The 16,010-nt window shown below is 39.7% G+C and overlaps 1 protein-coding gene across 6 annotated transcripts in view; it reads left to right on the forward strand.

The window, feature by feature from the left end:
- Sorcs1 (sortilin related VPS10 domain containing receptor 1) overlaps positions 1 to 16,010 on the forward strand; it is a 533,290-nt gene that overhangs the window by 355,638 nt on the left and 161,642 nt on the right. For all 6 annotated transcript variants that reach the window (XM_028874638.2, XM_028874643.2, XM_028874641.2 and 3 more), the window contains exon 5: positions 3,234 to 3,307. In XM_028874638.2, the coding sequence (XP_028730471.1) occupies positions 3,234 to 3,307 (74 nt within the window). The remainder of the gene's footprint in view (positions 1 to 3,233; positions 3,308 to 16,010) is intronic.

Genomic DNA, 16,010 nt, shown 5'->3' on the forward strand with positions numbered 1-16,010 from the left:
ATTAAGAAATTTTCTATTCATTTTACATACCAAACACAGATCCCCATCTCCTCTCTCCTCCTGTCCCCTAGCCTTCCTCCCCAACCCACTCTTCATTCCCACCTCCTCCAAGCAAGGTCTCCCATAGGGAGTCAGCAGAGCCTGGTACATTCAATTGAGGCAGGTCCAAGCCCCTCCCCATTTCACTAAGGCTGCTCAATGTGTCCCACCATAGGCACTGGGCTCCAAGAAGCCCACTCATGAACTGGGGATGGATCCTGATCCCACTGCCTGGGGGCCGCCTAAACAGTTCAAGCTAAACAACTGTCTCACCTATCCAGAGCGCCTAGTCCAGTACCATGGGGGCTCCACAGCTATTGGTCCACAGTTCATTCATTTCCACTGGTTTGGCTGGCTGTCTCTGTACATATTCCAATCATGATCTCAATGTCCCTTGCTCATAGAAACCCTCCTCTCTATGATCGATTGGATTCCTGGAGCTTGGCCTGGCGCCTGGCCATGAATCTCTGTATCTGCTTCCATCAGTTACTGGATGAAGGCCCTATGATGACAGTTAGGGTATTCACTAATCTGATCACTAGAGTAGGCCAGTTCAGGCACCCTCTCAACTATTGCTAGGAGTCTAAGGTGGGGTCATCCTTGTGGACCCCTGAGAAATTCCCTAGCACCCTGTTTCTCCTATTCCCATGATGTCTTCATTTATCATGGTATCTCTTTCTTTGCTCTCCCACTCTGTCTGTTCCCTTATGTTCTCATCCCCCATCCCTTGCTCTCTATTATTCCCCTCACCCCCAGTTTGTTCATGTAGATCTCATCTATTTCTCCATTGCTGGGTGATCTATATGTCCTTCTTAGGGTCCTCCTTGTTAGCTAGCTTCTCTGGAGTTGTGGGTTGTAGTCTGGTTATCCTTTGCTTTACATCTAATATCCACTTGTGAGTGAGTACATACATACATGTTTGTCCTTCTGAGTCTGGGTTGCCTCACTTAGGATGATATTTTCTAGTACCATCCATTTACCTGCAAATTTCATGATATCATTGTTTTTTTTTTGTTTTTTTTTTTTTTTTTCTGCTGAGTAGTACTCCATTGTGTACATGTGCCACGTTTTCTTTATCTATTCTTGGTTGAGGGGCATTTAGGTTGTTTCCATGTTCTGGCTATTATGAATAATGCTGCTATGAACATATAACCCCACATCTGACAGAGGGCTGATCTCCAAAATATATAAAGAATTCAAGAACTTGGACATCAAAATATTGAACAATCCAATTAAAAATGGGATACAGAGCTAAACAGAATACTCAACAGAAGAATCGCAAATGGCCAAAAGACATTTAAGGAATTGCTCAACATCCTTAGTCATGAGGGAAATGCAAATTAAAATGACTCTGAGATACCATCTTACACCTGTCAGAATGGCTAAGATCAAAAATACTGATGACAGCTTATGTTGGAGAGGATGCAGAGCAAGGGGAACACTCCTCCACTGTTGGTGGGAGTGCAAACTTGTACAGCCACTTTGGAAATCAATATGGCAGTTTCTCAGAAAACTGGGAATCAATCTACCTTAAGACCCAGCTATACCACTTTTGGGCATATACCCAAGGAATATTCAATCATACCACAAGAAAGAACACATGCTCAACTATGTTCATAGCAGCATTATTTGTAATAACCCAACTTTAAAAAATCTAGAGGCATATGACAGCTTGTTCTCAGGCCAGTAGCTTTTTGTGACTACAAAAACACTAGACCAAAAAAAATCTTCAAGCCAGTCCAGGCATATTGCCATGTCCCAAGCAGTGTATTATTAACTCTCAATGGTCAGAGTGCCCAAGAAAAATCCTCAGGCCAAAGCTGCTGCAGTTATTATTCATAATGCAATGTTTATATTTTATATCTTTATAGAATTTGTTTATATGTCTAATCCTGGCATTCTGTCATTCCTTGGTTATGTGAAACCACAGTGGCTCTACATGTTCTAACTTTTCTAAGAAAGAGAGATCCTGGCATCTCATTCTCTTATCAACTTTCCATTCTATATTTTGCTCATCAATATAAGTCTCTGTGTAGGGCTGAGGTAATTTCAGGTAATCTAACATTGTTGCTGTATATGCCACATAATTGCCTGAGTATATAGAGAAAAGAAGCTGGCAATCTGAACTGTAGCCAAATCCTCTAGCCCACTGAATCTTGTTGACCGTTTTTAGTTTGTTTTGAATATCTTGTTCCTGTATAAGTACAGTGACAAATGTTTCAAAAATGTCTCATAGCCTCACAAGGAGACCTCTGGTTTCCTTATGTGTGTCACAACCTCCAAGGCATAAGGAATACCTTCAACTAGATAAGGATATTACCCTAAAAGCAGGAGGAGTAGTATGTTCAGGACTTTCCTGGGGAAGCTTAGAAGCAGTACTTCTGGGAAAATGCATAAATGAATCATATGAATTTTCCCATCAATCCAATATCCCCAAATTGTACAAATATTAAAAGTCCCTCAAGTATGCAACAGGTGGAGATAAAAATCAAAGGTGGAATGGCAACCATAATGAGACTCAGCTTTGTTGGATCTTAGTCAAGCAGCTCTGCTGGCTTTATGACTTTTACCATTCCCATCAGATATGGCTGTGCCAATATTCTGTTTTCCATGATTGGCTCATCTAAATGCATAGAGATAGACTCTGTTTGTTCATACATTAGCCCTACCTATCCTACAACTTTGACTCCCTACTCACCATTTTGTAATCAATGTGGATTTTATCAATTTGAATCCTGTTATTTCTTTAGACCCCACTTGTTTCTCCAGGCCTCTAGAAGTACCCTCTGCTTTCCTTCCTCTTTGGTTGTTTCAAGAATTTCACAGTTTCCATAAGGATCAGATATCATAGTGGGATTTTCAGAAACTAAGTAGTAATTTTTACCCTAAATACTACCAATTACATATTGCTAATGCTATCAAGGAGGGCAGAAGACATTGCCACCAGGCAGAGCACTGTATGAATCCCAGTTTGCTTCACTATTTACTGAACATATGATTCACAGCACATCATATAAGCCCTTAGACCCACTCCCCTTAAGTGTTGAAGTGAGATGTTGCTATATGACTTGCAGAATTGACATCAAAAACAGAGAGGATGTCCTTACCTGGAAATGACAGGTGTTGGTATTGCTGAATTCTAGAACAAAAACAAGGTCCCATGATGCTGACCTATTTCTTCTCTCTCTCTCCAGTTGTACAGCTCTGCTGAATTTGGCAGAAGATGGCAGCTTATCCAGGAATCAGTGGTTCCAAATAGGTTCTACTGGTAAGTCTGACTCCATTTTCTGGCCAACTAAGCTATCATTACCTCTCTGAGCACAGGATAGGACCCTGGAATAATAAACATCTTCAGACACTCTTAAAAGTTGTGTCACCATTTTTTTCATAAACCCTTAATGGATCATTAATATTAGTGAACTTCAGGGACTTTGTAAGTATTGCTTTGGTATTTAGTAATTTTCACACTTCCTAATGCTGTGACCCTTTAATGCAGTTCCTCATGTTGTGTGAGCCTCAACCATAAAATTATTTTTGTTGCTACTTTATAACTGCAATTTTGCTACAGTTATGAATAGTAATGTAAGTATTTTTGGAGACAAGGGTTTGCCAAAATGTTGTGACCCACAGAATGAGAACCATTTTTTAAGTCACTGTAATTGTTATTGACTAAAGCATCTTATACACATATATTAGATATCTGAATAAAGGTTTTTAGTATAAATAAGTAGATCTGAATTGGTGTAACAGCAGATCTTGTCCCTCTTCCTTATTTAAGATCTTCTAGGCATTCTTTTTATCTTATGAGATATAACCGGCAACCCTGTTTTCTCAATTAGCATTCCAGCTGTGTAGGAATTGTCAAATGTGTCTATGAACTGTCAAATGCATAAAGTCACAGGGCTATACTTTGCTAAGACTGTTGGGACAGAATGCTATGGATTGGTGACATAAACAGCAAATGTTTCTATGTGCCGTCCTGAAGACTGGAAAGACCAAGGTGAAGGTACCATCAGATTTACTCTCTGGTTTGTGGGCTCCTCCTGACCTGCACATGGCTGTACCCTCATGTAGTAGAAAGAAGAAGGGCCCTGGTCTCTCTTCTAATTGTCACATGGACACAAATTCAGCCATTGTTACCTTACCCTCATGACCTCATCTAAACTGAGTTATCTTCCAAATTCAAATGCTATCATAACTTCAGTTTAGGACTTTAATTTTGATGTTGGGAAGAGTATAAACATTCAGTCCATAACTATAAATATAGATATAGATGATATAGGTATATATATTTGCATGTGTTAGCTATAGCCACTGCCCTATGCCTTGTTTTTAATAGTGTGCTGAAATTATGCATATAACTTCAATTTCATATTTTCAATAGTTACAAATAAGTTTACAGTAAGAATTAACATACAGATAAATAATGTCTATTGGACATAAATAATAAACTATATGTTATAAAGTGTTATGCATATGAAAAAAGAAATAATAGAATGGGAGGAGAAGGAGAAAGACAATATAGAACAGAAATGAAGCCAAGAAAATCATAATCTTGGTTTTCTTAACTATGCTCCTAATTCTGTTAGAGGTAGCCTCCTCCATGGCAATAGATAGCTCAATTTGAAAATCAAGCAAGTGACAAAAGTTAATTTTAGCTTTTCTGTTCCCAATCCAAAATCCAGGAAAAGAACAAGGTCTGGAACCTTCTGGTGAGATTTGATATCTAATTTAGAGTTAGAATCTGTATCCTAATGAGGTGGAAGAGCAAACCCAGATCATCCTGAGCTGCCCATGGAACAGATAGGTCACCTGTCTCCAGGCTTTTGCCTCTAGAAGTAGTGTTAGAGAAACTCACTCCCAGGAGAGTTTATGTATTCCTTATTTAAACAACCCAGAATCACTGGGACAGTGTCATTCAGGAGCCAAGAGCTCTACATCAAGGACTGGAAAAGTATCTCTCTCATTTATCATGAAGTCTCTTCTGAAATTGCATTGTCTCTCATGAGCCTCTGGGATGACAAGATGGAGGGATACCCAGCTAATCATGAGCCTCTGGGATGACGTGATGGAGGGATACCCGGCTGGTCATGGGCCTCTGGAATGACACCATGGAGGGACACTCACCTGGTTCACTCCAGCTGCCCACTGCCTTTCTGCTTCCTTCACTGCTACACTTCCATCAAAGAGGAGTATATGTTTACCTGTTGCCTTCTCTTTGTTAACATTTCTTTTGTTTATTTAGTTAGACAAGGTCTCATGAAAGTCAAAGTGGCCTCAAAATACTTATGTAGTTGTGGCTGGCCTTGAACTCATGATCCTTCTACCTCTACCTTCTAAGCCATGGAAGTACATATGTATGCCACCACATCCAGCACTTGCCCTTCATATTTCCAAATACTTCCCTAAAGTCTTTGTGCATTTTGAAAGCTAGAGAGCTGTGATAGAGGAATTTCCTTTCCTTTTTTACAAATGCCATATATGTATACTATTCTTACATCATTACCCCTCTCTTCCCTCTAACTCCTCCTGTGACCCCCCTAACTCTGTCTTAAATTCATGGCCTCATAGCCTTTTAATGCAATTATTATTTATTAATTATTATGTAATTAAATATATAAATACAACCTGCTGAGTCCATTTAATGTCACTTTGTAGCAAGGCAGAATGACTGTTCCCCAGAGTTGAGCCCCCTAATTGACTACCTAATACCAAGGGTCAGCCCTAGAGAATTTTTTCACAAAGCTAATATAGTGGCTTTATTACTGGGACTTGGCCCAGTAAGTAGAATGGTCACTTAGCAAGCACAAGGCCCGAGTTTAATCCTCAGCACTACATAAACTGGGTATGTGATACATGTCTGTAATTTCAGAACTAAGGAAGGTGATCAGAGAGTAAGACTGTGTCTCAAAAGAAGGGGAGAGGAGAGAGGGGCAAAGAGGAGAAGGAAGGGGAGAAGGAGAGGAGGCCCTGAAAAAGTTTCATGCAAGTAATATAGAAATGTCTACTTGGAGTGAGGCCACTTATTTTTCTTTCTTTCCTTTGTTTTGCATTTCTGTGAAGTGTGTCTGTGTGTATGTGAGTATGGAGTGCACACTAGGACATCAAGTGGGGTGTCTGTTCTATCACTCTGCTTCATTTTCTTGAGAGAAAAATCTCTCACTGAACCTACAGCTAGGCTGGCAGTCAGCTAGCCCCAGAAATTCTTCTGTCTTTGCCCCCAACACACACACACAGTCCTGAGGCTGCACACATTCATGGCTTTTTACATAGGTTCTGAGAATTTGAATTCTTGTCTCCTGGAAATATACCCAAACCCAAATAGGAACCCTTATTTCTCTATCATAATGAGCCACTTCTGACTAATCAGTCGCATTGAAACTTGTTCATGCTTTGCCTTGCTGGAGATGCCCTGTCAAAAACCAAGTTGACCCCTCTCGGGTCTGGGAATCCAGCTCTATATCTTCTTCAGTCTCCCCCTCTGGTCAACATGTTTAAAGATTTGTTTATTTTTATTTTATGTATGCAGCTGTTTTGCCTGCATTTGTGTATGTGTATCATGTGCATGCAGTGTGTGCAGAGGCCAGAAGAGATCATCCCATACCTTGGAACTGGAATCACAGATGTGGGTGCTGAGAATCCAACTGTGTCTTCTGTGAGAGCAGCTCTTATCGGATGAGTCATCTCTCCAGACGTTTATCAACATTTTTTTTCATTTTGTTCCATATTCATGAGTAATGATCATGACTATGTATTTATCTCAAAATTAATAATTTTTTTAACCAAGAATCATCTTTTACTCCCACTATTTTCTGTCCTCTTTTTGTTTGTTTGCTGTTGCTATTGTCATTGTCTTGTGCGTGTGTGTGTGTGTGTGTGTGTGTGTGTGTGTGTGTGTGTGTGTGCTTTCTGTATATAGAAAGAACTCAGGTAAGTAACTGAAATAAATATAGTTCTCCTACGTTATCACGGAGATGATGGTGATGATATGTGCCAATAGAAAAGCTCTGAAGAGCCTACCTTTCCCTAAATAAGGCTTACCACAGGCTGCAGGTATATGCACATGGACTAAAGCACTAGAATGTGCATAGTAGAATCCAGGAGACCTGACAGGAGGTTTGCTGGGTTTTTTGTTTTGTTTTGTTTTGTTTTGTTTTTTGGTTTTTTTTGTTCCTTAGTGATAGAAATAAGGAAAACCATTGCTTAAAAGGATAGACAAGAAAGAGTATAGGGATGAAAGTATGTCTGGGTAACCAATGCTTGATTTACCATATTTCCTAGCTGACATGAGATTTTATTTTATTTATTTATTTATTTATTTATTTTGGTTTTTTGAGACAGGGTTTCTCTGTGTAGCTTTTGCGCCTTTCCTGGAACTCACTTGGTAGCCCAGGCTGGCCTCGAACTCACAGAGATCCGCCTGGCTCTGCCTCCTGAGTGCTGGGATTAAAGGCGTGTGCCACCACCGCCTGGCGAGATTTTATTTTTATATGACATTGTTGTAAGAAAGACAGCCCCCAGGGCAGTGGTGGCGCATGCCTTTAATCCCAGCACTTGGGAGGCAGAGGCAGGCGGATCTCTGTGAGTCTGAGGCCAGCCTGGTCTCCAAAGCGAGTTCCAGAAAGACGCAAAGCTACACAGAGAAACCCTGTCTCGGAAAAAAAAAAAAAAAAAAAAAAAAAAAAAGACAGACCCCATTCCTATGTCACCCATGCTAATCTGTCCTTTCTTATTAATCCTTTGAAGAAGGGTTCTATTTTAAAAGTAGATTTCTAAAGCTCTGCCCTCCAAATGTCACAAAAATCATTACCTTTCAAAAGCATTGCATACAATTGTTTGTAAATTCTAGCTTGTCCATCCAGTAAGTAAAATAAATAGAGCCATATTGTTTTTTCTGTTGTGAGCATGGGAACACATCTTTCCCAATCAAGCATTAGGAGCATGAACGTGCTATTTAAAGTTAAAGCTCTTTGATTCTCATAACAATTTTCTAAGCGAAGCTACTTATTATCATCATTAATAGATGAGAAGACTATGACACAGAATGGTTAACTGATGGGACCAAGGTCACATAGCAGGAAAGTAACAAGGCCATTATTTAAGTGATGGGAATCTCCAAAGTCCAATTCTACTCAATCTATTGATGTTATTGCTTCTGCTGCTCACCCTGTAGCTGGAAATTTAATGCTTTAGACAGATAAGTAATGACAACTCAAAGGTCTTTTGGACACAATGTTTGTTTTTGTTTCTCTCCAAATATATGTGGCATTTGGCCTCTATGAGTCTCAGCCTGCCTCACTTTTCCACAGAGGACACGAGACCCTGTGTGATGCACAGCACCATAGCTACTGGTGAAAATCTCTGGGTTTCTGGTCACGTGGTCGGTGTTTACTGATGCTGAGCCACTTCCAGAGTCCAACAAGAGATCAGTCAATCAAAGCAATATGTGTTATTACATTCACTCCTGGAAACAAGTTGCTTCAAATTGCATAGAAACTGTTGGGGAGTTTTCAGCCAGCTTTAATTAAAAGAAAAGTCCTTTAATCATTGCTTCTCCAGGCTAGTAGGAGAGTGTGACTAGTTCTCAGGTGGTTTTCGCTAGTGTTAAATTGAATCATTAAATGACCATGGGTAATAACATAGCATTTTCCACAGGGGTGGGAATGTGAAGATGAAATCATAGGTTTTCCACATCATCAAGCTCTCTTCAGAATTATCTGTGAGAGGCAATAGTCACACTACTCCTGGAAGCAATCAATGGCAATTGTAAATAATTATGGGATGTAACATCTTATTCTTGCCTTATCTAGTGATTGCTAGTAACACCACCATAACTACTATAAATAGAAACTTTTATCCCAGGATTTTATACTGATTCCAGAAGTAACTTAAAACCTCATAAAACATGTCTAAGCACAGTGTTTCCTTTAATGGATTACTCTTTCTTCTTGCATAACTGAGGCTAGTCATGAGTATGTCCTCTTCTATGTGAGAAATCCATGTCATTGTGGTGAGACAGTTGATGGTTAAGAACCTTAGGGACACCAAGGTTTTAGTTTAAACTCTAACAACTACTAAGAAAGGGATTATTGGAAGTTAAGTCATTTCTGTATCCCTGAGAATTTTGTCCAGATCCCACAAACATCCCAGGAACAGTATCATCGATAATGGCTGAATTTATATATGCTGGCTTTATTTCCCCAATGTTGCCTTGCCTTTAGTCTCAGATTGGTCTTCTCTGCTTTGGGATATGGAATGGGCATTTTCAGCTTTAGGCTTGCAGCCTAACAGTTTATAAATTCCATCACCTGGCCTGCATGTTCCCTGTTTTCAGAGATCAATGTGAATGGCCTGACTATGGTTATAGACATAGAAGGTAATATCTAATGCTATACAAGAAGGTAAATTATTTTCCCTGGGAACTGAATTGGGGTTCAGTCAAATGACATTATTTATAGCCAGAGGGAGATGTGACTTTTAACAAGGAAAATAAAACCTTTTTGAAGATTCTGTTATTAAAGAAGGAAGGATTGATTTTCTCTCTTTAAAAAAGAGATTTATTTATGTATTATTTGTGGAGTGCTCTACCTGCATCAGATCTCATTGTAGATGGTTGTGAGCCACCATGTGGTTGCTGGGAATTGAACTCAGGACCTCTAGAAGAGTAGCCAGTGCTCTTAACCTTTGAGCCAGTTCCCCAGCCCTAGGATTGATTCTGTTTAGGGAAAAAATACAGATAGGAGACCTGAGTGTCAGTTAATGCCATAAACAGGTTTCTGTTTAAGTACCTGAACTTGTATAGGCACACAATAAACCGTGGTCTTTGATCTTCATGATGCCATTGGGAGGTAGTAGCCAATGCCCCATTTTAATGAAAGAAAAAAGCTGTATAACTTATCCACCAGAACAATGATGATATGTAACAGCCTTGAAATTTAATTTTATATGGCTTTATGGCTCTTACTTGTGGTACTAAAGATTAACCTCACAGTAAAAGTGTATTTCATTCTTCATCCCCCAATTAAAGAAGATTGAAAAATTGTTAAATTTATAAAATTGTATATTCTTCATTTTAGTCTAATAATTTAGTAAGAGCCAAGTTCTTGCATTAAACATTGAAAAACAACATGGACTTGGAGACATCGTACCCAAATGACCTTGAAAATGCATTTCTGTCAACAGTCTGATTATTTAAAACAGGTTGAAAAATGTGGTTTGTTGGGATCTGAGTAAAGTTTGGGATTTAAAAAAATATGGAGAATAGTTCTCATTACAAAAGATGGAAGTTTATTAAGTTAAAAAAAAAGATTAAATGTTAAGACAATTCCACTTAATTGAAACATTTTTTGAGCTTACTTTGTTATATTTGTTAATATACATGGACTGGCTGTAACAGGACCAGCTGAATAGTTATCAGTTTTCAATGATTAATTAACATGAAAATTAGGAACTGTTAAAAATTGGCCTTTGAGTTTGTGAGATGGCTCAGTGGGTAACAGCACTTACTATTCAAACCTGACCATTTGAGTCTAGTCCCCAAAACCACAGAGGAAGGAGACAGTGAAACTTTGTACACAGTATGTACTAAATTATAAATAGTCTCATTGTTTTCCATAGCTCAATGCAATAAGCATGATTGACCTTCTATGCCAATCTTAGACAATAGGTAACAAATCCTACTTGTATGTTGACTGTGTTTCAGGTTTATTAAGTATTTGCATTAATCATTAATTGCTTAAATTGATCAAGACTTTTAAGATATAATAAAAAAATACAGCCTGCATAAGTAATAAAACAACAGATGTTTGGTCATTGTTCTAAAACAGGGGGTCTAACAGCATATTCCTCTTATCAACAGGCTTATTAAATGCATCAGATCATGTCCTCTCTCTATCAACCCTACCCTCCACTGTGTTGCCAGCTCTGTCTTTGAAGTACCCTCTGGATAGCTTATGTCTCCCTATGAAAAACTTGGTCTAGCTAAAGTCCTATAATTAAATCTTATGGGCCTGATTAGGGGATATGCCCTTAGTTAGACCTAGGGGTAGAATCAACTATAGCAAGTGACATGAAAAGAGAGGGTAGAATGGCCATGAGACAAAAATGCCTTAATGGCTTTTAGCAATTTAAGGGGAGAAGATAAAGAAAAGTCATCCAGAAAAGATGCTGATTATACATATATTTTCATACTCATTTCACATGAGTAATAAATAGAAAGCTAAATAGAAAAGTCTCATAGATACTTTACCTTAAAATATACATTGGTAAGCAATGGTGATGGAATTTAAAACCAGGAGTGCTTGACTAAGGACATGCTCACTGTACCTCATGCTGTAACCCTGTCTTCAATATACCTCCATGGCCTCCATGATGCTATGGACCAGAAAAGCTTTTAATCTTAGACTTCTTACAGCCTGTATTCTATATATGTGGACTCTTATCCTTATCCAGGATTCTCCTTCTCTAGTCTTAGCTACCAACTGTATACAAAGATCTTGTGCAAAGAACCTTTCCACAGTGGGGTGAGGATGTTGACACTTGAACTAAGATCATCGTCTATAACATGAATCTTAAAAGGTTTTATTAATAGAAAACCTGGAGCCAGATATTGGGGTGAAAGCTGAAAGATCAGAGGAATAGAACAAGCCAGCCACAAGTTCTTACCACTAGGAAATGCTCAGCCCAGGCTAGAGCTACTTCCTGTATACTCACGCCTATATACCTTTCTGTGCCCTCCCATCTTACTTCCTCTCTCCACTCAGCTACATCACTTCCTTTTTCCACCCAGCTCTATCACTTCTTGTCTATCTGTACAGACCTCTAGACCTCTATGGTTAACTAGTGCTGGGATTAAAGGTGTGTGCCACAATGCCTGGCTCTGTTAAGTGGCCTTGAACTCCAGACATCCAGATGAATCTCTGCCTCCCAAATGCTAGGATCAAAGGCATGTGCTACCACTGCCTGAACTCTTGTTTTTAATATAGTGGCTGGCTTTTTCCTCTTCCCCCCAGGCAAGCTTTGTTTGTTAGAGCACAAATAAAATATCACCACAATTATCTGCCTCTTTCATGGTGCTCTATTTAGTTCTTCAAATTTATGTGTGATTTCTGTTTTGCCTAGATCCTGGGGACCCCCAAAAGACCACCATGGAGACCAAATCCCTCATGTGAAAGTAAAGAGCCTTTATTTTTCAGGCTCCAGAGCTTGGTCTCTCTGTCTGACAGATGCACCAGTGAGGGCAGAGAGCCCTGAGCTCAGGCAGGGTGGAGTTTTTATCATAGTAGATGTTGGGTTAAGGGGATTTCCAGGGTTCAGGACCCTGATTGGCTGACATTTGTCTCAGGTATAGGGAATGTTTGGAATGTCAGGTATTTCCTCTTAGAGGCAGGCCCCACTGGGTGGGATCCACTTATGGCTTTTCCTGGGTCCAGGTGTTGCCTACCAGAAGCTGTGTCTAGGCTTCTAAGCCTGTCTTAGCAGCTGTGTGGTCAAGCTGTTTTGGGTCCCCCCACAATTTTTGTCCTCCAAAAAATATAATACAGCCTAGCATGAACTGCAGTGGAGGTCTGTTTTGGTTCTTGGTCAGAGAAGTCTAAGTTTTTGGTCAACATTTCCAAGTTCAATCTCAGATTCAATATCTGTGGGAACCAAGGAAGCTTGCCCAAATGTCAGTTTTCTTCTACTGTTGTGCCCAGATCGTGACCCCCAGAGAGACCACCAAAGACGAGCATGCTGGAATGCAAAAGCAAGGTTTAATTCTGGATATCCAAAAGCAATACAAGCCTAGGCAGGGACTTCGTCCAATACATCCAACGCAGTGGAAGCTGGAGGAAGTGCCCACCTGTCTGCAAGCTCAGTTTTTAAAGGGAAAAGTCACAAGGTTACATCATTTAGGGATGCTAGTATGGATACAATTCTGTTTGGCTCGCTTCTAGGGACTTCTAGAAATTACTTCTAAGGGAGTGGTTGCCCGCCACCATTCTCATTAGCTGCCCTCAGGTGGAGGCATTTCTGTGGTCAGTTACCCTGGAAACCAGGGAAAGGACATTCCATAGTCTGGCAGGCATTACCTTGTGACTATCATATGACTCTGTACTTTTACAGTTCCTGGTTTCTGGAATCTGAACTGACTGGTTTCAGTAACTAATGGCCTATTCCCAAAAGGAGAAATCTTAGGCCTTAATTTTGGGGTGAAAGCATTTCTAAGATGGCTCACTTTGCTCTCACACTATAAAATCTTATTTTGCAGACTAAAAATGCCATAGTATTGTTTTCAGCAAGTAAATTAGTATTTAGTATAGTCTGCAAATATGTCTTTTTATTTCCTTCTTTCCAGTTCCTGCTAAAAGATAAGTTCATTAACTAACAGCCAAGATTCTGTCTGTCTTTCACATTTCTGTCCACCTTGTATATACTACTCTAACTGCAGCAGAATGTACATGTACATGTGTACATACAAGTATGTACACTGCATGCACAGAAGTAATGATACCCCTCACACCTTCTTGATACAGTATCTTGAGAAGTCAGAACTGTCTGAAACCATCTTTTTGGACTTCAGACTTTCCCATCTCTTCCTCCTCTCTCATTGTTGACTACTTCTCCTGTGTTTGACCCCTACCCTGTGACCTGACCAGTGGGCAAGTAGGTGAGGAGCATGGTGCAGTGGCAGGAAGGTATTCTGAGACTCATCCCTGGAGATGTGCTGGGATGTTAACTGCACCTGCACTAAGAGAGCTAGATAAGAGCATTTCATTATCCTTGAGAGGCTTGTGTTTTATCTCTTTTCTAGAAGTTAATGATCTCCACATGAGTGCTGTTTTCCAAGCCTCTTGCACCTTCCTTCACTCCTGAATCTTTTCCTGTGATTAGCAAGTGTTCCTTGCAAATTAAAATGAATGTGCCTTTGTGCAGTATGAGCTCATCACTTCTCCTGTAGCCTTCTTTCACTAATGGTCATTGTTGATCCCTGCCCCTTTATCTTGTTGATTTCCTGTCTCTCTAGGCAGCAGCTTTTCTATCTTTGCCAAATAGAGATTCAATCACATCTCCAGATTTCCACTAAGAATCCCTCTAATGTGGAAGGACCCACCATCGCCATGAATGAGAGTGAAAGAGGGAAGGGGTGTGGTCATAAGTCTGGCTTCCTAATTTGTAATGACTATAGAGGAAGTTCACTTAATGATAGTGGACATACCTCACTTAAAACTCAAAGGCTCTTAAGATTACCCCATGTCTTTGCACATAACTGTGCTTATTCATTCAGTTTTGGGTGCTTCTATGCAGTCACATGTCTTTCCCGGAATTCTGCTTAAAAAGGCATGGCATAAAGCTACACAACTACATTAATTCTAAAAGTGTTCCTCAGTAAAATAAACAAAATTATCCTTCAACCTGACTGAGATTTCTCCTCATATAATGTAAAGCATTTATAAGTATCTAAAATATGAGAGCATTTGCATATGTCACATTATCCATTTTTAGATGATGTTTACTTCTCCTTGAGTCGTACTTCTCTTCCTGTTTCCTGAAACAAACTACTGAGGTATAGGTTAACCAGTATGACCTTGTACTTGAACACCAGACAGCAGGGCCATGTAGAAGAGCAGAAAAGATTCTTATATGCACTCAAGCACACAACATACACACACACACACACACACACACACAACACACACACACACACACGGTTTGAGCAAAAGCCTAGTACATTGAAGTGCTTAGAACACTGAGCCATGCCTGGTAAGTACCACATATCCTCCATTACCATTGAATCTAAAATTTAAATAAATAGATATGTACTATTATTTTGTGAATCATTTAAAAAATGCCTTCACCTGAACATTATGATCATCATGAGACACTTACTGGTTTAAAAGATATTAAAATGAAACAAAAACTAAATATTTGAGGGATAGATGAAACAGGCTTCCTACTGCTATTTGATGAGCAACCATGAAGAATGGATTTGGGGATGAGTTAGCTCTAGATATTTGTTTTTCCTATAAAGGTTAGATGATGCTCTCTTAGTACCTACTCAGTAAGATGAAGAGGGTAGGGTAGAGAAGACACAGCACTGAACAGCTGATTATTTGTCAGGATAGGTCAGGTGACCATCCCTGACACAGTTATACATCAGAATCTCAGCACTCAAGGAGAATTTAGAGGGCATTCAGTCTGACCTCCGATGACTTGGAGGGATCTCATCTACAAAGTGCTAGAGAAATGGATGCCAAAAGCCTTTTAAAATGAGAACAGAACTTCACTGTCTATCAAGATCTATCTTCCTCTAAGTAGAATAACAAGAGGAAATGGACCTGTCCTGGTGTTCTTTATTGTTGGCCCTGGCACTTAAGACATCAACACCTCTAAGCAAAACAATCCCATAATTTAGAGAAAAGTGTCAAGGCTTCACAGGCATGGCAAGATATGCCCCAGGGTGTGTACAGAACCTGCATTCATAAGATTTATGGTAAAGAGTTTTACATGAGCACCCACATTTGAGGCAGATAAATCTTAGAAGACATTACTATTACCAATAATTGAATTACAAAACCATTATCATGTGCCGAGCAGAGCAACTTTAGGACTCCATGGTGACAGGATGAAACTTGTTAGAATATCTATGCCTGTATAGTTTCTGAATTGCCAACCTATAGAACAAACTGACTAGCTCATGTCCCTCCTCTGAGCAAATACACTTCCGAGCAATTTTGTAGCCATGGAAAACAGGATACTTAGGAAAGGGGAATATACTGCAAATATTAGCATTCAGCCCCATTCAAAAAATTCCTTATATGTAAGCATCTACTTCCACAGCTTTTTGTGGTCAAAATAATGCAGTATGTGAAAATTGGGCATTTTCTGTGTTAAACATGAGTAAATCTGATTTGGGGGATGTGGGGATGCGGGGTGGCTTGGGAAAGAGGGCTGGGGGGTGAGAGGAAGGGGGTCTGTGGATAGCATGAGAA

This window comes from Peromyscus leucopus, chromosome 1 (assembly GCF_004664715.2).
Source record: "Peromyscus leucopus breed LL Stock chromosome 1, UCI_PerLeu_2.1, whole genome shotgun sequence".
Classification (NCBI taxonomy): Eukaryota; Metazoa; Chordata; class Mammalia; order Rodentia; family Cricetidae; genus Peromyscus; species Peromyscus leucopus.